The sequence below is a fragment of the Pezoporus flaviventris genome, unplaced genomic scaffold (genome assembly GCF_033815535.1).
Source record: "Pezoporus flaviventris isolate CSIRO_AGI_PZ_B2104156 unplaced genomic scaffold, CSIRO_AGI_Pfla_v1 ptg000059l, whole genome shotgun sequence".
In the NCBI taxonomy this organism is placed as follows: domain Eukaryota; kingdom Metazoa; phylum Chordata; class Aves; order Psittaciformes; family Psittacidae; genus Pezoporus; species Pezoporus flaviventris.
The window spans coordinates 927,054-954,512 of record NW_026892607.1 but is presented as its reverse complement, the minus strand read 5'-3'; the positions used below and the strand labels follow the sequence as shown (position 1 = coordinate 954,512).

The 27,459-nt window shown below is 41.1% G+C and overlaps 2 protein-coding genes across 5 annotated transcripts in view; both read right to left on the bottom strand.

Moving 5' to 3' along the window:
• The window catches only part of PGM1 (phosphoglucomutase 1), a 28,292-nt gene extending 26,718 nt beyond the window's left edge, over nt 1-1,574 (bottom strand). Inside the window, exon 1 of the mRNA XM_061469655.1 lies at nt 1,245-1,574. Coding sequence (XP_061325639.1) covers nt 1,245-1,490 — 246 coding nt within the window. The 5' untranslated portion in view covers nt 1,491-1,574. The remainder of the gene's footprint in view (nt 1-1,244) is intronic.
• A 701-nt stretch (nt 1,575-2,275) lies between these two features.
• The window catches only part of EFCAB7 (EF-hand calcium binding domain 7), a 31,296-nt gene continuing 6,112 nt past the window's right edge, over nt 2,276-27,459 (bottom strand). For 2 of the 4 annotated variants that reach the window (XM_061469657.1, XM_061469658.1), the window contains exons 4-15: nt 25,796-26,007; nt 22,964-23,050; nt 21,986-22,181; nt 20,781-20,905; nt 15,947-16,088; nt 15,144-15,253; nt 13,940-14,097; nt 13,455-13,588; nt 10,912-11,060; nt 9,095-9,304; nt 5,300-5,407; nt 3,975-4,257 (exon numbers count right to left, since the gene is read on the bottom strand). In XM_061469657.1, the coding sequence (XP_061325641.1) occupies nt 4,183-4,257; nt 5,300-5,407; nt 9,095-9,304; nt 10,912-11,060; nt 13,455-13,588; nt 13,940-14,097; nt 15,144-15,253; nt 15,947-16,088; nt 20,781-20,905; nt 21,986-22,181; nt 22,964-23,050; nt 25,796-26,007 (1,706 nt within the window). In that variant the 3' untranslated portion in view covers nt 3,975-4,182. Of the gene's footprint in view, nt 2,403-3,264; nt 3,406-3,974; nt 4,258-5,299; nt 5,408-9,094; nt 9,305-10,911; nt 11,061-13,454; nt 13,589-13,939; nt 14,098-15,143; nt 15,254-15,946; nt 16,089-20,780; nt 20,906-21,985; nt 22,182-22,963; nt 23,051-25,795; nt 26,008-27,459 lie in introns of those variants that run through there. The other 2 variants (XR_009746265.1, XM_061469659.1) reach the window with 2 other exon arrangements.

The window sequence follows — 27,459 nt, the reverse complement described above, 5'->3', positions numbered from 1 at the left end:
ACAGTTGAGCAACTACCACAAATCAAAAAAGATGAATTTCTATGTGGCTTAAAAAGAAACCGTTATTTCCTTCTTTCATAGAATCCCAAACTAGTTTGAGCTGGAAGGGATTTTAAAGCTCCTCTAGTTCCAACCCCCTGCCACAGGCAGGGACACCTTCCACTAGAGCAGCTTGCTCCAAGCCCCTGTGTCCAACCTGGCCTTGAACACTGACAGGGACGGGGCAGCCACAGCTTCTCCGGGCACCCTGTGCCAGCGCCTCAGCACCCTCACAGGGAAGAGCTTCTGCCTAAGAGCTCATCTCAGCCTCCCAGTTTCTTTATGCCATCAGAAGGCAGTGATCTTTAGTTTTATTTTTTCTTAAGAAGGCAGACACCTAAAGGCACTGAGGCACCTGATTGCTACTGAGAAGCTGAAATAGGCAATGCTAGGTTATTACCCTCATGTCCAAACCTAACCACCAAGCCCACTCTCCTTGTTTGACTAGGAGGAAGAACGCTTGCTGCTGTTGAGGATGAGCCAGGTGTCCTAGGAGAAGGGGTTGTTTTCCTTTGGAAAAACACCAAATGTGGGGAAAAGCCTCCCATTGCAAACTCCGTTTCACCACAGTGATCCCCACTTACATCACACTCCCTGTTGGACTCCTGTTGGGCTGATCAAGTGACAGGAACAAGATGAATAGGTAGGGATGGGAGTCTCCATGAGACACAGTTCAGTATCATGAAATCACAGAATCCTATAATGGTTTGGGTTGGAAGGGACCTTAAAGCTTATCCTGTTTCAACCCCTGCCACGGGCAGGAGCACCTTCCACTAGAGCAGGTTGCTCCAAACCCCGTCCAACCTGGCCTTGAACACTGCCAGGGATGACATGGTGCTCCACACGCTGTGCCACTTGTATGTGCTGGAAAACACAGCTATTGCCAGAAGACAGAAAAAGCTGGAACAGGGATACTGCACGTACTTCCCCACCTCTGCACTCGCTGATTCTACAAGCGATTGCTGCTGCACGTACCCAAGGGAGGCAAAGACTTCCAGGTGATTTTTAGCACCTGAAAGGCGAGCTGTCCCCACGCTGAGCCTCACCAGCTCTCATGTCATACACCCATTGACGTCCAGACACGACACGGAGCTCCTGCCACCGCCCGTCCGGCGGGGCCCTGCCTCCCCTCCGGGGCGATACGATGCCGCTTTCCCGAAAGAAAGCTCCACTGAGCTGAGGCCAGCTCCGCCCGCTCGACTTACCCCGTTGGCAGCAGCGATGCGGACGATGAGGTGGATGGCGTCCCTCATGTAGAACCGGCCGTCCCCCCCCACCACCAGCGTGGCCTCCTGCCGCTCTGCCGGCGGCACCGTGTCCAGGATGCTCTGGATGAAGTTCTCGGTGTAGTGGGCATTGCTCTGGAAGACCGTCACCCGCTTGCGCAGCCCGCTGGTGCCGGGCTTCTGGTCGCCGTACGGTTTGCTCTTCACGGTCACGATCTGCACCATGGCCGGACGCCGCTCGCAGTTCCGGGCGGCCGCGGGAGGCGGAGGGGGGGAACCGGAGCCACCGCCGGAGCCGGCCCCGCCAGCGCTCCCGCCCCTTAAAGGCGCCGCCCGCCCCGGGAGAGGCGGGGATGGCTCCGGGGGATTCCTCCCGCTGTGCCCTCGCAGCCCCGGACCGGCGTGAGGAGGCCGGGCCCCGACCCGCAGCCCATCACCGCACGGCGCCCGGGCACCTCGGGGCTCCGCTGAGCAACCGGAACAACCGGGAGACCCGGCCGGGGCCCCCAAAGGGTCCTCGGTGTGGGCAACTGTGCGAAGAAGCTGCATTATAACTCCAGCCGTCCAAAGAAAACATGCCCCATCCCTGGCAGTGCTCAAGGCCAGGTTGGACACAGGGGCTTGGAGCAAGCTGCTCTAATGGAAGGTGTCCCTGCCCGTGGCAGGAGTTGGAGCTGGATGAGCTTTAAGCTCCCTCCCAACCCAAACCAGTCTGGGATTCTATGATTTCAGAAATTCAAATTACAGCTGCTAACAGACACCCTTTCTCCCAAACATCTCCCATTAAAGATGCTAGCATGTGTGTCCAGCCCCAAAAAGAGAAGCTAGAATGTTTTTCCATCACTACAATGCCTGGACTTGGAGCAAACTGCAAAAGACTCTGTAGATAACAACGAAAATCTCTATTCTCATCGCCTCCAAGGGCAGGAAAAGTAGAACCATGGAGAATTCTGTTCCCACCTAAAAAGTTAAAATAATGAAACTCTTCCCAGCAGCAACAGGATCAGAAAAGTAAAAAGGTTTCATGGTGTATCACTGTGTAATGTTAAACTAGACCCTACCTGCAGCAAACCCAAGTCTTCTCATGTGCAATGATTTCGCAGCTAAGCGCTTCTTTCAGGTTTAACCATTCCTTTCCTAAAAGGCACAAGGAGCAGTATATGAATTCCTGCCACATCTAATAGGGCTGATTTTACAGACAAAAGAAATGCAGATATCAGAGTGCTCACTTTGTACTGTCTGCTGTACACAGAGTGTTTCATCATTTCCCAGCTCCTCCTTCAACAGGCAGCATGGAACTTCACACCCCTCGCCTGGAGCAGCATTTCCAGAGCTCAGACATTTGCTAGAAATCACCAAATATCTGTGGGGCCTCCCAATACAACTTCCACTAGTTTTTTATAAGAGCATGTAGTGATAGGACATGGGGGAATAGCTTTAAACTGATAAGAGGGGAGACTGAGATGAGCTCTTAGGCAGAAGCTCTTCCCTGTGAGGGTGCTGAGGCGCTGGCACAGGGTGCCCAGAGAAGCTGTGGCTGCCCCATCTCTGGCAGTGTTCAAGGCCAGGTTGGACCAGGCTTGAAGCAAGCTGCTTTAGTGCAAGGTGTCCCTGCCTGTGGCAGGGGGTTGGAATTGCTTTAAGGTCCCTTCCAACACAAACCAGGCTGGGATTCTTTAAAGCAATTTTGAAAATGAAAATACTATCTGCTGTATTTGCTAAGAAAACTAAACCCTGAACACTAAAGATCCCAGCAAAACTGCCCGAGCACCAATTGCAGAGCGTGTAAATCACAGCCAGCCTCCAGCCCAGCTCCCATTTAGTAACTGACATTTACTCACCCAGTGTACAATTACAGAGGAGGAAGAACAGGGTGCAGGAGTTGCTGGCAGATAAATATAGCTTTACCAGGCTACTTGCTGCCCTTGCAGATGAGGTCACATACATTTAATGTCTATTTTAAACTCGGACACTTTTTAAGCATCCACTGGCCAGGGTCATTACTTTTTTTCCACATTAACAGACATTTAGTGGAATCAGAAAAACATAAAAGCTGAGTATTTTTAGTACCTCAGAGCTGGTTTTCATTGCTATTGCAGCCTAAACTTGAGGGGACTTCAGAGTCCTTATTTCAGCTACCCTGGAAATAATAAATTGCTGTTAAAAGTCAAGAGCCCAAGACAAAACTTCATTTTCCTCAAATAATGTTATTTCCTTATCACATATGAAAAGGCAGATTTTATTTTATATAAAAGAGTATAAAATCAGGCAGTGATTACTCAGAACAAGTGTAAGATTAATATTATCATCAAATAACAAAAGAAAATTAAATACAAAACCAAGTCCTTTATCAGGTGGCCATACAACATGATGAACCCCACCTCTTCATACCTCTTGCATCAAAACAAGAGTATTTAATCAGGAATCCATCAGACCCATTAAACAAAGCTTTTCTTCACTTCCACGATGTGATGGAACTATGTTACATGTTATAGAAAACAAAAGCATGTTTAGGGAATTTAGCCTTTATAAAACACAGTTACATTAGAACTGTCAGCCCTATTACTGAACAGCACTAATTTTTACTGTCTTGATATTTTAATGCCAATTTATTTTGTTAGACTGTATCTCATGAACACTATTCTGTCAAAGGATTTTACATACTTACAGTCACTCCATCTATTTTACATATTTGCAGTTTTTAAACTATCACTATACAGGTTTCCTAAAGCCATTAGCAGAAATGTGATAGCAGAAATAAGTATTTAGATGATTCATTGGCTTTAACAAATCAACCTCAACAAAGTATAAATGTCAGCTTTTTGAGAAGGACAAGACTATAAATTGTCTAAAAGCTGCCAAAACAATCTGCTGGCTTAGCCTGAATGCTACCAAGAAGCAGCTCCAAGTGGAATGTTTAACGTACGAGGGAATGCACACAATTATAAAGCCATTCTTCCTGCTCGTTCAGTGGCATCATATGCTGAGAAACCTGCATACAAGAGAGAAAACAGAGGTGAAACAGTAGTTTATTGGAGAACTGCATGTTAACTAAAGTGCTAGTAAGCAAAATGAACTGTTTCAGTACTTACATCACAAAGATTTAAATGACGAACATTGATTTCTGTCACAGTTTGTATTCAAAACTTAATATTGGATTTAATTGTATGACAGCAAAACATCCATAAGGGGCACTAAGCCTACAGCTTATACTGAATGAAACTGAAACTTAAATAACTAAAACACTTTATAGGATCAGGCTATAGATATCTGAAGTGCCAGCAGCAATATTAGAATAGGCCCCAACCCTGCCTCTATCATGAGACTGTACCTGTTCAGAACAGCTTTGAATGCATCTACACTGGGAAGCAGTGATACGAAGTTTGGATGCCTCTGCTTTTAAAGAAAGGGACCATACTTTTAGAATAATAAAAACTGAATTTTCTTCATTCATTCATGAAGAAAAATACCATTTAATGCATTTTCAATCTCATTCTATCCCTTACAACCCTCATGTAGGTTTTCACTAAAGCCTGCCTAGCTCTGGAACAGGGATCAGCAGATCAAATTGCTGCATGGGTACACATGGTCTGCAAGTCAAGCCTGCAAATCACATTGTGCATAAGGGCTGCAACACATACATTTTTGCTTCTGAGTAGTGCATGCTTGGTCTATATCTCATAGACATCAAAACACCTGGTTAAAATTTACCAAGTAAAGAAAATACAGCCCTAAAAAAAAGTATTAAAAATGGAAGAATATTAAAAACATTAGTAAAGGGTACATGTATTGAATGGACAACTGAAACAGGCATACATATGAAAAACCAAATAGCTATGGACTTGCATAGCAATCTGCACAGATGCATCAAGTACAGTTCAGCTTTGAAACATCTGATCTGTGCTGGTGATGGGGATGCCACTACCTACATTCTCACTATCATGGTAAAGGACCTGCAGAAGGAAACTGTAAAGATGTCATGTGATTTTGTCTTTTGCTTCGATTTCAAGTTGGCTGAACAGTACAAACCTTACCATCATGGATTTTGGTGCCACTTCTACAGCAAAAACAGTAAGACCCCTATTACTCAGGCAGTTCTTGCTCTGCTCATTGTTGACATGAATAATCACTTTGTTTTCAGACTGCAAGTGAAAAAACATGAGGGAATCCATTAGTCTCAATGGTTAAGTGGGTATTCTTTTTGTAACAACTTACACATTCCTCTCACTTGCTCCAGCTTTGTTATTTCAGGGGACAGAAATGCTTTAAGAATGCTGACAACCACTCTCTTCGAAGAATAACAATTTCAAAACTTACTTTGGCCTCACCAGAGCCCATATTCATTGCCAAAGCCATTTAAGACTCATTGATACAGTGTAAGCACTTGTGAATATACAACTTGAGAACACTACTGAGTAAGAAAACTCTTTGCCACAGAACATTACTGATACTAATGGTTTACATAATTTCAAAAGGTGACTGGAGAAAGTCATGCTGGAAAAAAATACATTAGAGGGATTTTAAGGACAGGGATTTTAAGACTTTAAAGGACAGAGATTTTAAGATTTTAAAGGACAGGGATTTTAAGTTTCTGACTCAAGTAGTCTGTGAACTGCAACTAACTAGAGACTAGGACAGCGCCTGGAGAAGCATCACAGGATGCTTGCCCAATGTTTGTACTTGCAACATCGCCTACAGGGCATTTATGGAGGCAGGATACAGATCTAGAAGAAGCTTTACCTGTTATTGTGCAGCCATTTTGATTTTCCAAAATCCTTTCCCTCCAGCAAAAGGCCACTTTAACCAGAGCTTATACTACATGTTCTTAAATTCTCACCAACTATGTAGGATTCAATGGAGACCAGGCTCCTCACAAGTGAAGTTCAATGCCCAGTGTAAGCACTAGGAGCATCCTTCACGTTTAGTTTCCTTTCATATGTTTCCTTAGCAAACTTCGTATTTGGTTTCCTTTCATAATAAGTGACCAGGATTGACTATTTCTTTACTGCCACAAATCAAAGGTGCTTGTAAGAGACACTCATCAAGGGGTGACCCATCCCAATATAATTATAATCACTTAAAGAACAGATGTTCTTGCTGTGCAAATACTTCCAAGAAGGATGCAAGATATAAAACTGAAAAATATAAAAACTCATCAGCCATCAGTTTATCCCACGCAATACTCAGACATAAGACCCAAGGACATGATACATTCCCTGCTATTCAGCTGTCTCCAGATAAATTTCAGTTTGACACAGATGCTAGAAAACATTTGATTCTTAGGCAATGCTACTCACCATTCTCTCTGCACTGAGAAGTGGAAGAGAAACACAGTTACACCACACAGTCAGCCTTACACAGCAAAGAAGCTACTATTAGACTGGTAAGGAGTGACTGAAAAAGCCCTCTGGTGCTCACAGTACAAAGGGTTTCTGGCCAGCAGAGTGTAATAGTCATTTTTGAAAGACGGTATTGTTGCAGATAGGTAAACATAATCTAAGCTGCTTTCTGACTTCTATCCATCTGTCTGGCATCACTTCAATGAAGTCCTCCTTTCTACATGGCGAACAAAAGAATTAGCCATGCCCTAAGTATCCTCCTGTAACAGGAACAAGGTCACAAAGATTCACCTAGCACAGAGAGTCTATTGTAGTAAGTTTGTGCTTTGGATGACAGGACTATTTCTTTTGGCACACAAATGGGCAGACAATGGATTGGGTACTGCTTACTCCCAGAGAAATGTGAAGCTCTGTGCACAAGGTCTTTTCATCTCCCCAGCTCACACCCTGGCTACAGAGCGTAGGGTGTAGCCCTACGCTCTCAAGAAGACAGACACCTTTCTCTGCCCACTGACTCAATACATATGCAAGACTGAAACAGAATCCCTGAGGAACTGGAGTATTTCCTTAATTTAATTACAGAAATAACAAAGAAACAATTATTTCCATTGAAATCCTCAGCACAATAACTGAAGATACAATCAGGCTGCCTGCACTGTGGGAAGCTTAGAAGACAGATGCATAAAATTTCCTTTCTCTCTTTCACAGAATAGAATCATGGAATCATTTACACTGGAAAAGACCTTTAAGATCATCAAGTCCAACTATTAACTCAGCACTACCAAGGCCACCACTAAACCATGTCCCTGAGTGCCACATCTACACATCTTTCCAACACCTCCAGGGATGGTGACTCCCTGGCCAGCCTGTTCCAGTGCTTGACAATACTTTTGGGGAACAATTTTTCCCTAATCTCCAATCCAAACCTCCCCTGATGCAGCTTGAGGCCATTTCCTCTTGTCTTGTAACTTGTTCCTTGACAGCAAAGACCAGCCCCCTCCTGGCTCCATCCCCCTGCCAGGCAGTTGTAGAGAGCGATAAGGTCCCTCCTGAGCCTTCTCTTCTCAGGATTAAATCCCCCCAGGTCCCTCAGCCATTCCTCATCACTCTTGTGCTTCAGGCCCTTCACCAGCTCTGGCCCCACTCCAGCACCTCAATGTCTCTCTTGTAGTGAGGGCCCCAAAACTGAACACAGCATTCAAGGTGCAGCCTCACCAGTGCCACGTACGGGGGACAATCACAGCCCTGGCCCTGGTCTGGTGCTGATAAAAGCCAGGATGCCTTTGGACTTCTTGGCTGCCTGGGCACAAGCTGCCCAAGTTCAGCCACTGTTGACCAGCATCCCCAGATCCTTTTCTGCTGAGCAGCTTCCCAGCCACTCTTCCCCCAAGCCTGTAGCGTTGCATGAGGTTCTGGTGACCCAAGTGCAGGACCCAACACTGAGCCTTGTTTGACCTCATACAACTGGCCTCGGCCCATCGATCCAGCCTGTCCAGATCCCTCTGCAGAGCCTTCCAACCTCCAGCTCCATATGGTGTCATCCACAAATGAAACCCAAATGGTATACATGGCAGTGGTCAGTGATTTTTATTAGACAGCATCCAGCTGCCTCTGTACAGACCTCATCTCTTTCTCTGACATGTACTGGAGTTATTTATATGTTTGAGGATAGCCACCCTAAAGGGCGAAGTGCAGATCTAAACTGGTAGTTCCAAGGAGACTCAGCATTCAGTGGACTAATATTACTTGTGCATGTTTGTCCATTTAAAAATATACTTCTTGCTGTGATCTTTCAGGATCTAAAGCATCTTAAGTTCAACATCTTACTGCACCATATTTATTTACTCACAGTTCCTGATATAAATGAAACTGAGAATGAACAGTACTTTCATTATGTTCTATGCAGAAAGGTTTTAAATCTCTGCTTCTCACCAAGCACTTCTGCTTGGATTTACAGTTCTTAGCTTGGGTAAGTCATAAAGCAGACCGGTAAGACTGGCCAGTTAACAAGTCACCCATAATATGCTTCTAAACCACAATCAATGCAGATCAGTGCTCTTTTCCTGTCTTATTTGCACTGTAAATGTTAAATAGGGTAAATGCGGTAGTCTTTGGTCTTTCTATAACTGTGCTTCCTGTTGTCAGTATTGGTTTTCTGGTACTATGAACATATTATGTCTCCAATAATTATTAACATATTGAAAAATTGGAATGTGAACACAAATATTCATATTCTGTACAATACTTACAAGTGCTTGCCTCTTTATAAGAAGCTGTCCCTTCAAGAGCACTGATCCAGACTCTTTTAGAGCCCGAGTCATATGTCAAAATCAGCTTGGCTTCTTCTTTTTTCTCGTTTTATTAACTAGATACAGAAACTTTACAAGAGAAATATCAGAAAATATAATTCTCAAAAGTGAAGCAAGGAGGGAAGAGGAAAATAATAAGAGACATTAACCCAAAGTACCTTACAGAAGTCTCATTCCATACCTTATTCTCAATAACAGACGTGATTCTCCCACCCGTGCTGTAGGTATAGACGATGACATTTTCACAGCCATCCAATACTTTGGCCTCTCCTTTACTAACAACAGACTTGCAAACAGCCCTGTTGAGTTCTGAGCTCCCTGCCTCTAGATACATGGCTTTAATTCTGGGTTTGCACTTTTCTGCATAGACGTCAATGACAAAGGGGCATGCCTGCAATGGAGAAATGGAGGTTTATCATCACTTTAATCTGCAGTTTTTCCCCCTCAGATTTTCATCTACAGCTCCTAAATATTTTTTTCATTGATGCTCTAAAGTAGGAATACCGAAATACAAATATGTCACTGAATATTAAATACCCAAAACCTGAGAGCTGTGGCCATCTTCTAAACCAAATGAAAGCTCAGGACAAATGAATGTTTTTCATACACTCTATATGCAGTTTGGTACGTTTGGCTCCAACATAGCAAACCCTTCCTTGGACACAAAATGTACAGGAATTAAGATGAAGTATGAATGTATTTCAGGGTCTGAAATAAACCTGTCTCCTTTACCTGTTACACTCTTGCTACTTGTGCCACTTCATACAGAGTCAAAATATCTACAGTGCTGCATTAAGCACTCTGCTGTTACACTCTCTTGGCTAAGATTAGGTACATGTAACAAACAGGAGTCTGTATATTCTCACTACTAGCAGCTCAAGTTTTTTTCAAATGGCTGTTGGAATCCATAAGGATTCCTCAGGTTCTGCCCTTAATTTGTTAGGGGCTCAATGCTCCTGAAATACCAATCTCTTAAGTCATCTGAAATCAAGGAATTCAAGGGTTAAGTTACTGCACAAGTTAAGTAGGGGTACATTTATTAGATGAATGGCTAAAGCATTCAGACAGCTACACTGTCCTTTGCAGCAAAGGCTATAAGCCAGGAACCACAGTAAGGCACAAAATGCCTTTTTGAAATTCCTAACCTGAGGGAAACCTCCCCAAAACCTTCTTTCTTAGAGGAGAGCTCCCTCTTACGTCCGAAATGCAGAAAGACACTTAAGGAGTTGCTCTGGCCAACCATACTCGCAGGAAAGGGGGAAAGTGCTCAGCATTAAGAGATCTGTCACAGTGATCTCGGGTTTTTCACTCAGGCAACTGATGTCTCTCAACCATACTGAGGGTTTTTGGGTCTGTGTGTATTTGCTTCATGCACATCTATTTGATACAGTGGCTACACAGACCTGTTTTAGTTTCACAAAAGTTGAAGAAATAATATAATCAGACAATGATTTTTAAAAATCATATTTTCTTGGGAATGATCTTTAAAATGTTAAATTGTCTGCATATTTAATGTTTTATTTTCCATATTTAGTTTCTCTTTATTAAAGAAATCCTCTTTCCTAAGTGAGAACTATTAATACCAGCGCAATTCTGTTGTGGCTTGGGCCAGGAAAGTGACTTTCATAAGCAGAGCAAGTCCTGCATTTTGAAGGTTTGTTGACAGGTCACAGTTCACTGTCACTGTCTCCTTATGACCTCCCACCTGCAAGGTGCCTGAACTCTTTCAATAGGTACAACCCAGGATTCCTTCCTCTATAATCCCACAAAATACCAGCTTTCCCTAAAGCAAAAGGCAAAATTCTTCTTTTAAGAATGTATTAAGGAATAGGATACCATAATGACTGAAAGTCATAGTGTAAACCCTGTATTAACAGCGTTTGGACTGGATCACTGACCTACTGAAATCAATTTATGACAGACAGAAACACTCCTGCAGTTAAGCATGTGCACCATGTTATAAGTGAAGCAGTTATTTCTGCTATATGGCTGTCATACCTCTGTCATTTCTAATGCTTTATTGTAGCCCAGAGACAATAAAGTGACCCAAAGGTCACTAGGATCCCCTTCACGGTCATTGGCTTCCATGAGATTCAAATCCATAAATCCTTGTCTTGTTAGCTCATTCTTCCTCATATCAAAATTCTCTGTTTAAAAAGAAACATAAGGTAGCACTTAAATATCTGTTCTCTCTACAAACACCCTTTATCCTTCCAAAACCAAACGTGCACTTATGTTAACAAGGTTTAAAAGATGGAGCCATCCTGCAGCCTCAGACTCTCCAATATTATTTGAGAAACAGTATCCTTGACCAGCTCTTTCCAGAGCTTCCCTGTGGATTTTAGATAATGACTAGAAACAGCTGCTCCCTGTATAACCCAAAAGAGGGTGAGATTTCAAAACAGAAAGAGTTGATACTGGGTTTTGGTTTTCTTTTTGCTAGCAGTGTTTGTTATGGTTGAGATTTGGAGAATGGGATATATTAGGAGTAGGAAATGAAAGTCTGCTGGAGCCAGCACCCTTAGTGCTTGAGGTCCTTGATACAGAAATGATTTACTTAGTTCCCAAAAAGCAATAAAATGCCAGTAATCCTAACACCCTTCTCTAGAGAGGATATCATAGATTGAGCACTCTAATGTCAGCAAACACATAATTGAAATGTCCTTGTGTCAGAGACTTTTAAAAATGGTTTTCCCATCTTCATAACAATGCTAAATCTTTACTATATATTATTAAAAAGGGATTACCGATTTCATAAATCTATCTCAGGGCACAGATGCTATAATAAATGGCTTGAACTTTGGTGTCAAGATTTATGATAGTAATCTGAACCCTTCCACTGATTAATGACCTGGTAAAAGATTCACCATATTCTCTTTTTCCTCTCCTATACATTTCACACACTCCCCTCCTACTCATGTTGAGACCAGCGCACAGAGATATGACACTGACAAAGTCATCAAGCGTGGAAAAGCATGTACAGGGATGAAACAGAGGAGAAACTCAGTTATAACAAAGTATGTTTGTATGAGTTTTCCATCCTATATCTTTGGGGAGAAATAATTAGCAGGACTTGCCAAATCTGAAGTATCTTGCAACATGTCAGAGCTTACAAAGGAATTCCATCAAACATGAACTCAGCTGATACACAATGATATGCCACACTGACATGTCAGGTATGAGTTGCAGAATCACAGAATCACAGAACACTTAGGGTCTGAAAGGACCTTAAGATCATCAAGTTCCAACCCCCCTGCCATGGGCAGGGACACCTCACACTAAACCATGTTACCCAAGGCTCTGTCCAACCTGGCCTTGAACACTGCCAGGGATAGAGCATTCACAACTTTCTTGGGCAACCGATTCCAGTGCCTCACCACCCTAAAGAACTTCTTCCTTATATCCACTGGAAAAAAACCTGCATTTCTTATAGAAACTTTAATTTTCATACAATGGCTTCTAAATTTCCAGCTGTTCACTCACTGCAGTTGAAGTGCCTGTGCTTTGGACCCACTGCTTTCATGCACTGCATTATTAGAGCAGCCTACATTTGCTGGTGGTTCTGTTACAAGGTAAATAAATACCTTCATTCTCAAGGCCTTTGCAAGCTTAAAGCAATGCCACAGAACTCCTTTTTTTTTTTTCTTCAAAACTGACATTTGCAGCCCCACACTGCTACTGCAAGCTGGCAATCCAGTAACACTGAGGAGCTGTATTGGCAAATAGAAAACAATGGTGAAAGAGTCTTTACACCTTATCAGCTTCCTCACCTCACTCATGGAAGTCTCAGTATCTCAGTATGGACAAACTGACACACCATATCTGAACCTTCAAAAGACAGATTTTTAATGAAAACCTGCTTACATCTGAAGAAAATATATCCTTGCAATAGGTATTTTCTAATGTCTAATTTTCTGAACAATCATCATAAGCTCTAGATGCCATTTTTAAAGCACCATATACACACTAACTGAATATCCCCTCAACACTTTCTGAAATGAAAGTAGTATCAGCTAATCTGAAGAATGGAGACTGATGAAACAATTATCTGTTACAATTTAATTTATCATATGATCCAGGATCCATGCCCCATTCCCAGCAGTGTTCAAGGCCAGGCTGGATGGGGCTTGGAACAACCTTTATAGTGGAAGGTGTCCCTGCTCATGGCAGGCGCTTGGAACTGGATTAACTTTAAGCTCCCATCCAATCCAAACCAGTGTAGGATTATTATGATAAGAAAACCTGCAGTTTTTCACAGCTACAAAATCTTTCACCCACAAAACTTTGCAATTAGCAATGGGAAGAGTTTTCTCAGTAGAACGTCAGCGGCACAGAAACCAGAATGAAGCAAAACAAAGGACAGGAGACTGGGAAAAAAAGAAAACTGAAAGGGGAGGAGAACAGTATCTACATGTGTTCTTGGTATAGGCTACGAAATACTGAGTAGTGCCACACTAGTTACATAATAGCATGCTATTAACAACAGCTTGTAAGTAGATTATAGCCCTAATTATTTGTATCAAGCACAGCAACAAACTTACCCTTACATACAGCCCATGCTTCCTCATCACACTTCTCGCCACTAGTTCTCAGCTCAAAGAAGTTGTATTCCTCCAAACACAGAAGGCCATTTCCATCCAAATCAATGGTTTCAAATATATCCAGTAAAGTAGCTCTAAAAGATTAAAAAGGCAGAACTATTTCCAAGTACTTCTGTTCCCTTTACTGTTTCTTAATATTGTTGATACCTAGTCAATCTATTTGAGAACATTCTGCACAAACAGTATTTTCTGGCTGCCCCATCCCAGGCAGTATTTAAGGTGAGGTTGGACGGGGCTTGGAGCAGCCCGGTCTGGTGGAAGGTGTCCCTGCCTGCGGTAGGTGGTTGGAGCTTAATGAGCTTTAAGGTCCCTTCCAAACCATTCTAGGTTTCTGCTTTAGTAACATACAGCTTAAAAAAGCTAGGTGTTATTTGGAGCACACACTTTTACAACGGATACCATGCCTATTTGGGAATACAACTCACCGGAACTCTGGGGTCAGAGCCAGTTCTCCATCTTCATCTCTATACACCAGTTCTGCTTCTTCACTAATTTGCGTTTTTACCTTCTTCAGCTTACAGCCAGTTGTGAATGGGAGCAGCCAGTAAACACCTGATCCAAGCTCCCCTTTCCAGCCAGACACCTACTCTTAAAGGAAGGCAGCCAAGTTTGTAAGTTACTTCTCACATGATACCTTTCTTTATTACTAGTTATATTCATACCAACATGATTAATGAATTGAAAGCACTGGCAATGCTAGGTTCTTCACTTAAAGAAATGCCTGCAGCAAGATGCTGTGTAATATCACTTTAAAGACACAAAAACTGGTGAACCTCTTACTTAAAATCTACAAAAACATATATGACCAGAAATGAGGGGAAAAGAGGCATTACTAGAAATGTCTACTAACAGTGCTATCATTTTTCAGATTTGTAACACACTCTAATTGTTAAACTCTAAAACAACAGCAGGCTGACAAAAACCACTGAGATTTCTATTTCCTCCTTGATTATTCAGCTTAGTTCAAACTAGCAACAAAAACTTCCTATGTAAAAAGTCACATGTAACTCAGCATTTAAGAACAAGCTGAATTTCCTGTGCCTTGGAAGGGGGAAGGAAGTTAATGCTGCCATTTCTCCTTCCCTATTCCTGCCACAGGATAAGAATATTTTGTGCACTGCGAAGTTCAGAATCACGTATCAGGCAAGGAGAAAGAAAATTATAGGGAATTTCAACAAATTATACCTTTGAAATTTTGGTTTTACAGGTGCAGGAATACAAGTGAGTTTCCACAGAGTATCTATACAGCTATATATAGATATCTATATCTATCGATATGTGGAAGCATAGAGACTTTCCACAGAGTATATATACAGATAACCAGCAACTCCACAACACTTGCCCATACACCACATGGTAATATGGACCTCAGAAGAATAAACTTCTGAACATGTGGTTTGCAACTCAGCCCATCCAAAGGGCAAAACTAAGATAGTGTTACATCTTACCTTGCAAAAGTGCTGTCAGTTTTGAAAAGGAACATACACAGAACAAGTGTTCCTCCTCTTCTCTAGTCTGATTAGGTACAGTTTGAATTCCTTCAAAACACGTGGGAACTCACCCATGCACCATTAACACATACACTAGAGATATAACAAGTAAAATAGGAATACAACAGAACTATCTAACCTCTTGGTTTTGTTGTTCAGTAAAGCTCACAAGCTGCAGATTTTCCTGGGTTTCATTTTCCTTCAGAATATACAAAGCTGTATCCACTGACAACCAGTGACAAGATATTCCTAAAAAGAAAAACATTCCCAACACAAATGCTCAATAATGACACAAAATGCTTTTTCTTTGAACTCCAAAGTCGATATTTCCAAGGTATTTATACTAAAGATCCCTGTCAATGTAACATAGAAAAGAAGAAGCCATTATATGCTATCTGGATTTCCTTCCTATTTAGGCTGCTCAGATAAATTGTTCCAGATCTTCTCATTGTCTTACAGATAATGATTACTATTAACAGTTCTAATATTAAAATCTTTGGTCATGTCTGATTTGTTTGGCTTGGGTTGGATTGGAATGGTTGAATCATACAAATGTTGAATCGATGCCATCTGAATCTCTGATTTCTCATAGCTGCTCAGCTCCTGATGGCAATCAATCAATGAGCTACTAAGTGGTCTTGAAGTTGATCAGACCACAGCAAAACAATGAATGCAGAGGCTTAGTTCTACAGTTAGGACTCAAGAACACCAAAAAGTGGCTACACACCATGCAACTCTGTTAAAAAGTTGAAGATGTTTTTGATTTCTCACAGGAAGGTAATTGCTCTGCTATCATGAATCTTTTCCTTACATCCCAGTATAATGCTTTCCTCTTCATAACAAAACACAAAGAAATTTCTATGTACAGGACAATAATGTGCAAAAGTAGCATTTGCTTTACAAATTGTAAGTAAGTACTCCTTTGGTAACAGAGATACTCACCTTCTTCCTGATGAATGTTCAAAGGCTTGATGGTGATACACATTGTAGACCTTTGAGGTACGTGCAACCTGTACTTGTGACTAATGATTTCACCATCTTCTTCTAAGTAGAAGCATCCTTTGGACTGTGCACAGTGCCACTCCTGGAAACCAAGCAAACATCAGATGTTGCCTTCATCTTTGATCAAGATAAAGTTTTCTCTCTGAAATATTAATTTGATGATTTAAAAAAAGCCTACATAAAATACACCCCAAAATACAGCACTGACCTTCTACTTAAAACAAAATATATATTGACTCAAATAGTCCTTTTTGCAGTCCATTTTGCAAAGCAGTAACATTGCTCCACTTGTGAAAATGCTTGACAGACATACAGATTACCCCAATGCTCAAACAGTTGAAATGAAATTTGAATTGCCACAAAGAATCAAACTGAATTCATGAAATTCTCTGAACTGTGTGATTTACTGGCATTTTGCTACATTAGTTCCATCAGGCCAATCAAGCAAAGAACATAACTGATGAGCTGAACAATGAGGAACTACTTGCTTAGACATATCACAAACACAGGTACTGGTCAAATTAACCAATTCTGCCCAATTGCTGTCAAAGCTATTGGAAAGACAAACTGAAAAGTAGTGTTTGTGAATAATATGGTTTCTAGAGAACCCATGAGTGTGCTGAGAATCTGTAACAGCTACATGCTTCAGTCTGATTTTTTTTTTAACAGCAGGTCCCAATTTTCAATTTCAAATAGCAGTTGACTGATATTTCGTTAGCAAAATAAAACTAAAGTCTATACAGACATATCTCACGTTTTGAGGAATGGAAGACATTCTTGGTTTGCCTTCTCTGCTCTGGATTAAGTCCATGACTTCTAGTCACTTCCCTAGCAATGGAAGATAATGTTTCTCAGTGGAGCCTAGAAGAAGGAATCTTTCAGTGTAACTTTAGCAGAGAGCTTTGTGCAGGTGGCTGTACCTATGCTCAGTCTTGAGTGCCTCAGGTAAGCTAACACTGACTTGAGAAGAGAGATGGTAAAAATCGGAGCAGCTCTGCATGTAACTCCCAGTTATAAAGATGACAACTAACTCCACTTACGGACAGTCTTACCAGAGTGCTGTGTTTCACCTCCCTTCTTAAAGGGCCACTTGTCCTTACAACACACTCACACTCACTTGATGGTACTTTACAGTCAGTGACCTAAAGGTGTCAGGCAAGAACTGGACTTCACTCGTGTACATCCACTCAGGATGCTGAGCAACTTTTGGAATGCATGCAGCTCTGACCCTGAATTTGGATTTCCCCACTCAGATCTCCAGATTTCTTAATATGAATTACTCCTGGATTTAAAAGCTTTCAGTCCTGTGCCAGTTTTGCCATTGATTTTTATGGCAACAGGATCAAGTCCTCTATACTAAACATTTCTCATTCAAACATTACCAAATTCATCTTCATTATAGTCCTTTCTACTTGAAGTACTTTTATAAATTAATCAGAACAAAGAGAGATGTACTTTGAGCAAATTCACCCCCTGTGTTGGCATAGTCAGACTGCAGAATCTAATACTATCTCTCACTTAATTTTCTGCCTCTGAATATGCAGTACATTGAGATTTTTCCTTAAAGCCTGACACAGCTGAGGAAACTGGTTGCCAGCTCACTTAGTCCCTAAACTTAATACCTTACAAAACTGTTTAAAAACTAACCATTTCCAAAAGATCAAAAAGTCTGCTAGAGAAGCACTATGGCTGGTTTTTGAGACATAAAAAGACGTAATACACGTTTTAACAGCAGTCCAACTGTGCTAGAACTATTCAAAATGATACTGTGATGACTCTTATGTTCAAAAATTACTAACAGCCGTGTTCTATTGCCCCTTTTCCACTATGGCAGTGGTCTTCAAACCATCACTTCAAGATAGTCCATGGAGAGTAGGTTTGCACCTGTTTTTCTAGCTGTCCTTTCAGATGGAAGACTACCTCTTTTGCTGTTTGCATTCAGGTAGACATTGCTACAACAGAGACCTCAAACAATCCAAGCAAGCAGGGAAAATACCTCAAGGAACAATGCGTAGTTTAAGATGTGAACAACAGTAAGGAAAAGTTTGGCAATGCTCCGTGAATCAAATACTAAACTGTTATTCTTGCAGAGACCATAAGGTGGTGCTATGCTCTGTAAATTACCCATGTCAAATTACAAAGAGGGATGTAAATTTGGGAAGCTGAAAGATGATTTTCTGTTTTGATTTTAGTATGTCACTTCAAAACATAACAAGAGTTGTCAAAGAATAGCTATCATAATCGGAAATGGTAGCATTAGAAATGTTAATCATTAAGAAATCACATACTGAAATAGTGACAGAATGAAAACACTGCTGCTGTCAGCGCTGGTCGCTGCCCAAATAATGAATTCTACTGCCATTACATTTAGTTATTATTGGAATTGTCCACACAGTCATGCATAACTCCAAATAAAAAGCAATGTTCGTGAGAGGAATTGTTTCTCTGAGTAAAGCAAAGAATTTCAATGCTTTGTCTTATACAAACCTGTTCATACACAAAGAGAAATTATTGCTAGTTCAATTGCGTGAGGCTACTTCACAGGTAGGAGTGGGGTCATGCAAGTGCTTCTTTCAAGAAGAAGACTTTTTGTCAGGTATTCCTTCTGCTACCCTCTGTGTGTACAGGTCTTTCACCGACTTAAACAGCACAGAATGCAAAAGTGAGACTCCTTAGCAGGGATAATTTGGCTACCCAATGCAGACAGGAGATTTCACACAATACACTGCTTGGGATTTGGTTTTCATGTCTTTCAATCTTGACTGAAACCAACACAAAGAAAACTTGGCAGAAATTTAAGATCTCCACTAGCCTTCTTTTAATGACTTGTGACTCAACTCAGTTGAAGTCCAACAGGACAGTATGCAGTTTATTCACATCTGCAGCACTTCTGTAAATGATCTTTTCTCCCCAGATTTACATATATGGTTTTGAACATTCATTTTGAACTCCACTAACTAAAACACAGAGAATGTACTATGAATACATTCATGTTTTCAAGGGATTCTGAATCTAGACTTTCACAATGCTTTGACTTCCACTATTTTGCTCTGTCAGAAATCTGTTCCACTGCTTTCTTCTGTCAGTAGTGACAGTACAAGGGGCTTTAACCTGTCAGAGGAGAGATAGAGATGAGCTCTTAGGCAGTTGTTCCCTGTGAGGATGCTGAGGCGCTGGCGCAGGGTGCCCAGAGAAGCTGTGGCTGCCCCATCCCTGGCAGTGTTCAAAGCCAGGTTGAACAGGGCTTAAAGCAACCTGCTCTAGTGGAAGGTGTTCCTGCCTATGGCAAGGGTTGGAACTGGATGAGCTTTAATGTCCCTTCCAACACAAACCATTTCAGGATTCTATGAAATCTAAGCTGGCAATGGTCCAACTTCACAGTGGCAATATTTTGTCACTGTCCCAAAAAGACAGGTAAACTGCAGAAAAAGAAAAGGTAAATACTTCTGAATATAAGATAAAAAAGAAGAACTTTGGGGTGTTAGATTCTGATCCACATCACAAACGAATCACTGTGTATTTATTCATTGATTTTGACATTGAATTTGCATTGTGGCCTTAATAGTTAGGATTTAAAACATTACTAGTTCTACTTACATATTTTCCTGTTTATTGATTGATTTCAGGTTTGTATGATGCTAATTAACAATAATCAATATCTGCAGCTGCTTTTTTTCAGTCAGGTTTTACTAGCTTGTACAAAGAAAGAGGAATCCAATATTGGGGAAGTGTGCGATGGTTTTATATACTACATATCATGTTTGAACAAGGTGAAATTGCAGGTTAAATTGCATGGAGGTCCAGATACCTAAACAGACTGCAAAGAATTCCTTTGAGATTCTGGTTTGAAATTTTAATATAGAGCAAATGTCACTGCATAGCAGTGTGGAAGACATAGAGGACTTCAGAGTTCAATAACAAATACAGAGTTGTTATTTGAAACAAAATGTAACTCATGAGAACAATCAGTTCAGTTTTCCAGCAGCAGTTATACTATGTGGTCATAATCATTTTTCCCCCTTTATAGAGGAGTCTCAAGGTGCACATTTTTAATGTACCCTAGCAGTTTCCAGTTAATGTTTTATATTTCTACAGCTATTATATTCTAGTGAAAGAAAACTAGTAAAGGTTCAGTCAAGAAAGGGAAAACAAAGGAAAGAGATCAATATTAACACTCTACAAATATTGACTTAGCAAAGTGACTTTGTTGTCTTTCTCCCACAGGGATTTATATTGAATGAGTGATTTATTTAAAAGAAAATCCTGATAGAGCATATTAGTCTAACTAAAAATCAATATTTTCAGGCTACAGCATATATTTACAAAGTAATGCCCAACAACTGAATATGCTCTCAGCTCTGTTATTTATTTCCAATTACCTTTCATCTAAAGGTTTATGATACGCAATCTTTCAGGCTATTTAAGCATTTAAAGTTCTCACCAACCTAATCAATTATTAACTTTCAAATTTCTCAAAAAGTCATTAAATGTTTTATCCAACAGTGGTTTCATTTATAAAGCACACACTTTGTTCTACTAAACCTTCACACCTGAAAAATTATTGTCAATAGCTAAGTGTCAGCAAAACCAACAATATATAAAAATGTTGATACCAACATGGATCAGGAAACTGCTCAGTAGTTTATAGCTGTCCTTGACAAACTATTACTAAAACATAAGCTAAAAATTGGAGAAAAATGGTTTCTTATTTAAAATGCAATAACGTGCCTACAGGAAAACAGCATAATCCCAATAGGACTGGCCGACATGATACCTTCATGGTGTCTGGCTCAGTTAGCTTTGTGTTTCTGTTGCTCCTGGCAGCCATGCTGATAGTGGTAGAGATAGATGCTTTGCAGCTTTGAGCTGATGATGGTCTTGAAGGAGTTCTGCTATCACCTGTAAACATAGGTATTTGGTTACAATTACATCATCCCACTTCCAGTGCTATTTAGCATAAAGCCTTACATTCATAGGCGTCCGGAAAAACTGGATGACAAGAAATTAAATCAGAGAAGCTGACTTCCCTTATATGTATATAACAATTAACAATTCACTAGTCAAACATCTTTACTTCTCTGAATGTACATCCCAGGTGAATGGGAATACAAATGGCAAAACCTTGGAATCAAATCTGCCTGAAGGATGAGACACTGTTACCACATGATTCCATTTACCTTGCAACCAACGTAAACCTCTCCTGAGTGGATAGGTTTTACCTGCTTCTAATTTCAAATTATTTCTTTTCAGGACAATAAAGTTTCCCTGCCATATAGTGCATCATTTACACAGAGCTGCCCAATGCAATTACTTCCAAGGATTTACTTTCTGGCTCTTTATTTTGGGGCAATTCTACTAGTACAGTTGTTATCTAACCACATAAACTCAGTCTTCAGCACTGTTCTGTCATTTTTACACCTCTTCAGTATTGCCTAGAATTGAAGCAACTTAAAAGGCACACACTACATGCAATATTTCACACATGGTACCTTTGAAGTCCGTTAGCCTGTGGTCTTTTTCCAGTTTGGAAAGGTTTTAGATATCTTTGTAACTTCAGGAAGAACATTAAACTCTCATATTGATTGTGCTTTAAAAGGGGCCTCAATAATTGAAACAAACATACTGCACATTGATAAATGTTTAAGGTTTCATCTCTGACCTGGGAAGGAAATAAATAATCTGCCTGTATTACAACATCTGAGCATTCATTTTCTCTCTTCCCTCTGGACTGTGTCATATGAGAGTCACAAAATTCACCCTTTACAATACAAGGGCTTGAGAACATCGAGGCAGCCAAAGTCCATGTGAACATGGAGGTCGGACACTCTACGAGACATTTATGTGATTGCCACAGCAGAAATGAACATTAGTCAAGAACATCCTCACTACTCTGAGAACATTAAACAAATACCCAAACGTTCACTGGCCCAGAGCATGATCTCCAACAGAAACACAACTCCCAACATGAAATACAAATACCTTTTGTAGTTGACAGTTTGTGATCAGTTTTCCTCGAGACTCTTGGTGATGGTTTTGACACAGGCAGTGTGATCTCTTCAGAGGAAGGATCAGTTTGATTTCCAAACTGCTGCTGCTTCAATCGACTATCAAGTTCCAGTCTCTCTTGTGCAGTCTTGCAGCACTGCTCTCTGGTTGTCATGTATAAATCACAAAACTTGGGATAAACAAAAATAATCTGGTAAGTGAAACATTCTTTCTCTTTAAGGATTAAAATGTAAGGAAAAGACAGGTCAATAGTTGCAATGCTTTTTCTTAAAGCACAATACTCATTTCACTCCAAGCAAGTGACACAGAAAAATAGAGCCATGATTCAACAAGGAAGTCCAAATCCTGAAGAGAAATTTAGTGCAACTTTCAACCCAAGAGGTGATTTATATTTATAGATTCCTAAGATCCTTAATAGGGAGTTGTTTTTCTCCTGTGAAACTATATTTATATACAAATGATTGTGGACTGTTTATTCAGTTCAAAACTTAATCATTTAGCAGTTCTGTCAAATAAAAACCCAGTGAGATGCTGCATCTTGAAAATAAGATGCTCAACACGTACATTATGTGCCCCACATAAGAACTTATGAAATGCCACAGACGTGTCAACTCTTCCTGGTCAGTTAAGTTTGCTGTCAGTTGTCATCTTTACTCTGCCATTCCTTTAACTCTTGATTTCACACAGGCTGTTAGGCTTCATGCTGGCTATTAGGCATTGCTTAATGCATTAAGTTCACTTGCAGCAAGTGACCTTTTCAAGGATAGCAGCCAGATAAAGTGAGTGAAACAGAACTATACAACAGCCTGTGTTCCACTATGTAGGCAGCTGGGGGAGGCCTAGGCCAAGGTAATCAACAGATGGAGGTGGTATGTATTGTGTTTGATAATGCTAATACTGTCAGTAATATCAAGCCAATAAAACAAGAACAAATATCACTGTTTGCCATACCTTGTTGTAGTCAAGTTTGCCACCGCAGTTAAAATCGGCTTGTTCAGTAATGGCATTCACTTCATCCTCAGTCATTTTTTCACCCCTCTGCAATGAAAAGCACCACCTCAGGTTGGGTTCCTAATCAAGACTGGTGTTCATCTACAGAGGACACTTAACGAAACCACAAGGATTCTTTCAATATATTTTAGGGAACCTTATCTTGCAAAAGATCTAAATGCACTTCAAGGGGAATCATCAAAATAGATGTTGACACTGTAAGAAATTATTGTCCCTACAATTCTCAGACACATTGCATCAGTTTATGCAGTTTTGGTGGTGTCCTCTGGAAACCTACCACAGATGATAAATCAGTCTCAGAAAATCTTCCACAACTGGGGAATCCCAGCCCTCATTCTCACTTACATTATAGCACGCTAACAACCAAGAGCTAACTTCACAATGGCTTCACTTACTTACTTGAGCTATCCTATTATAGCAGGCTACATCTGCAACTCAGTTCACTAAAAGGGTTACTCCAGGCATGAACTTGCCTTGTGCCTATCTCTGCTTGGAATAATTAGTGTGAAACCAAAGCAGTTTCTCTCCTTTAGGAACCAAGCCTGAAGCTGCACCATCTCAACTGCCCAACCTGCAATGTGGACACAAGGTACATCTCTCAAGAAGAAAGCATGTCTTCCACAAGGTCCCCCAGCAACGTCCTCTACACAGATCCACAGGGCTGTTAGCAATGACAAGGCAACATGTGTTTGCTGTACAGAAACCTACATCACATCATGTTTCAGCTATATATCCATGGCGTAAATTTGGGACTGAAAACTAATGCCAACTTCATTGTTGTTGAACACATGATATGGACATACTGTACCAGAGCCAGAGTGGATTGCAACAAATCAAACCTTGATCCTCCCCTCTTTGAGCAGCACCAGTTGCTACTGCAAGTAAAAATCCCTCAGTCTAGGTCTATATAAAGCAATGCCCTGACGTTGTTTAACAATACAGAGTTTATAGCTCTTCATGGAGTAACTACAGTAGTACTCAACGTCTGTACTTCTACCTTTCATTATATAGAGTATTTCCTTACCACTGCAACTGTATCTTTTGGTTCGTGTGGAATGAGGACTGAAGGTTCTGCCTCAATGTTTGAGGTAAACAAGTAATTCTGTTTTATCGAGTCAAGCACAACAAATACAGTATGTGAACTGTCAGTTCCTTCTCAGTTTGCTCTCCACATTTCCTTAAAATTGTTTTATTCTCACTTTTAAGCATTCTACTAGAACTCTACTAGTAGTTTTTAATTGTAACTGCTCCTTAGTGTCTGTGCTGTGCAGGGTGGTTGGCTTTTACAATGAAGGAGGTGGGTTTCATCATCTGTGATGTACATCTGTCTAGTTTAAAGGCAGAGCATTAGCTCTACAGCAGCTTGGAAGACTTCTGTATCAGGGGTTGTTTGATTGCTTTGCAGATCCTCAGAAGACTGGTATTGTTTTAGAGTACACAATGAAGCCTAAAACTATGGTGGCAGCTCAGCAGCTAAACGAGAAGTTTTAGGTATTTTTTTAATGTCATTATTTTAAGCAGCATTAATAACATATAACAGATAAGCCTTATGACATTTGCATCCTTTAGGTGGATAATGCATAAACTCCAACCGAAGTATTCACTTACCCCAGTAGAGTTTACTTTTAAGAGCCTGATGAACTATCTGTAAGATCCAGTGAAGTCACTGGCATGACAGAACATCAAATAAAATGAAAGCACTGACTTTTTTATGTATAACATAAAAATATTATTAAACTTTGTATCTGAACATGCATAGATACAGCTTGTGAGGGGAGAATAGCAAAGGCATGTAATTACTTCTCATGGTAAAAGCTTGTAAACCCCAAAGGGATGAACAGAGGGTTTGCACTAACTGACGCAAGGGAGAGACACAGGCTTCCCTTTCTGCTGCTGCACTCCATTATAAACAGGGTTTACAACAAAGCTTTCTCTCAAACTATGCAAAGCAGTTTTTCTGGCAGCTTCTACCTTCAAGGCACAGACAGGTTATCAACTGCACGGCTGTAAAGTGAAAAAGTGGAAGAAAGATCAGCTAACCACATAAAATTTGGGAAAAAACAAAATCAAACCCAAAGACCATGCATGAGGTTTTGATCTTTTGATTCTTCTGATCAGGAAGATGTGTTTACACATGCAGAACAGTTTTACCAGCTCATTTCCAGAATCATAGATTGGGTTGGGTTGGAAAGGACCTTGAGATCATCCAGTTTCAAGCCCCTGCCATGGGCAGGGGCACCTCACGCTACACCATGTCACCCAAGGCTCTGTCCAACCTGGTCTTGAACACTGCCAGGGACGGGGCAGCCACAGCTTCCCTGGGCACCCTGTGCCAGTGCCTCAGCACCCTCACAGTAAAGAACTCTTCCTTGTATCTAACCTGAACTTCCCCTGTTTAAGTTTAAACCTATTACCCCTTGTTCTATCACTACAGTCCCTGATGAAGGGTCCCTCCCCAGCACCCTTGTAGGTCCCTTCAGATACTGGAAGGCTGCTCTGAGGTCTCCACGCAGCTTCTCTTCTCCAGGCTGAACAGCCCCAACTTGCTCAGCCTGTCTTCATACAGGAGGTGCTCCAGCCCTGATCATTCTCGTGGCCTCCTCTAGGCTTGCTCCAACAGTTCTACATCCTTTTGAGGACACCAGAACTGCACACAGTGCTCCAAGTGGGATCTCACGAGAGCAAAGCAGAGGAGCATGATCACCTCCTTTGACCTACTGGTCACGCTACTAATAATTAAAGATGGACAATTAAGTTTCCACTGATACTTACCGTTGTGAGAATTCTATGAAGTTCATCATGTAAAATATATCCAGTCTTATCTTTGTCTATTTTTCCAAATGCTTTCAGCAGCTCAGTTTTTGTAGCTGGTTTTTCTTCTTTTAAAATAGTACAAAAATCATCAAAATTCAGCGTAGTTGTTTGTGAAGTCCAGTATTTATTAACTGTCTTCTGAGATGGATTTCTTCCAGCCTGTTGAAGCACTGAACAACAGAACACAATATTAACTATATCATCCAGCTGTCAGCAAAGGAGTTTGTTGAAAACATCCTTTAATCACTTTCCATGTTCAGACTTTCTATTTAAGCCCCATCAATCCAAGGGGAAAGTGAGTATGAAGGACTCAATCCTCTACTGATACAGTCTGACCTTCCCTGGCCTTGAATTCTGTGGTTTGCACTAGAGAGGCTCAAGCAGCCCAAGGGGCAAAAGAACTCACTTGCATCTTCTTCTGAAAGGAGACATCAAACAGGCAGTGTCTAGCACCCCATATCATCCCTTGCGAACTCTAATCCAGCACAGAGGTAGTACGGCTGAGAATCACACTCACTTTTTTCTACAGAAAAAGAAAGAAGCTAGAGAGCAGTTTGGGACTTGCTATAACACAACGATATCACAGGAATTGTTTTGCTCCGGCTCTGAGCTGCAGCTTCCACTTACTCATGTGCACTGTTGTACTAAACTCAATGGGATGTCATCCTTAAAGAAAGTTAATGGGTTTAAACCCTTAATTAAGCAAAATATCCATATACTCAAAGACAGTCTCCTTAAGTGACAAGTGAAAATTCAGCCTAGTGTCTATATTTCCCTTGCCTTAATATCAAGAACCCATTATTTGTAAGCTACTACATTACAGAATCCTAGAATGACTTGGGTTGGAAGGGACCTTAAAGCTCACCCAGTGCCAAGCCCCTGCCACAGGCAGGGACACCTTGCACTAAAGCAGATTGCCCCAAGCTCTGTTCAGCCCAGTCTTGAACACTGCCAGGGATGGGGCAGCCACAGCTTCTCCGGGCACACTGTGCCAGCGCCTCAGCACCCTCACAGGGAAGAGCTTCTGCCTAAGAGCTCATCTCAATCTCCCCTCTCTCAGGCCCACCTTGGCCTGTCCCTGCAGGCCCTTGCCAAAGCCCTTCTCCAGGTTTCTTGTAGCCAGTTTAGGCACTAGGAGCTGCTCTAAGGCCTCCCCTTAAGGAGACTTCTCCAGGCTGAACCAGCCCAACTGTCTCAGCCTGTCTTCATAGGAGAGGTGCAGCAAGATTATTAGATACTGTTTCTACTGAGATCCATATAAGACTTTCACCCTTATTTTTCCAAGAACTGAAATCTAGCATAGAATTTATCTTCAACAATATTTTATGTCAAATCTATACATCTGAACTCATCAATTCAAATTACACAATATGTATTTCAAACGTAAAAGAAAAATGATACCAACAGCCAATACCATACATGCAACCAGTATGCAGTATGCAACCAGACCTGGCATTCTTCAAAATCCATTTGCTGGATCTAGTTAGCCTCTTGAAATTTTTACTGAAAATATCCTTTCATCAGCTGCCAGCGTGAAGAAGGTATCATGTTAAACTGAAATCCAAATGCACAGTCTATCTGGAAATGGAGGGATGGTTTTGTATCTTCCCATATAATCAAGT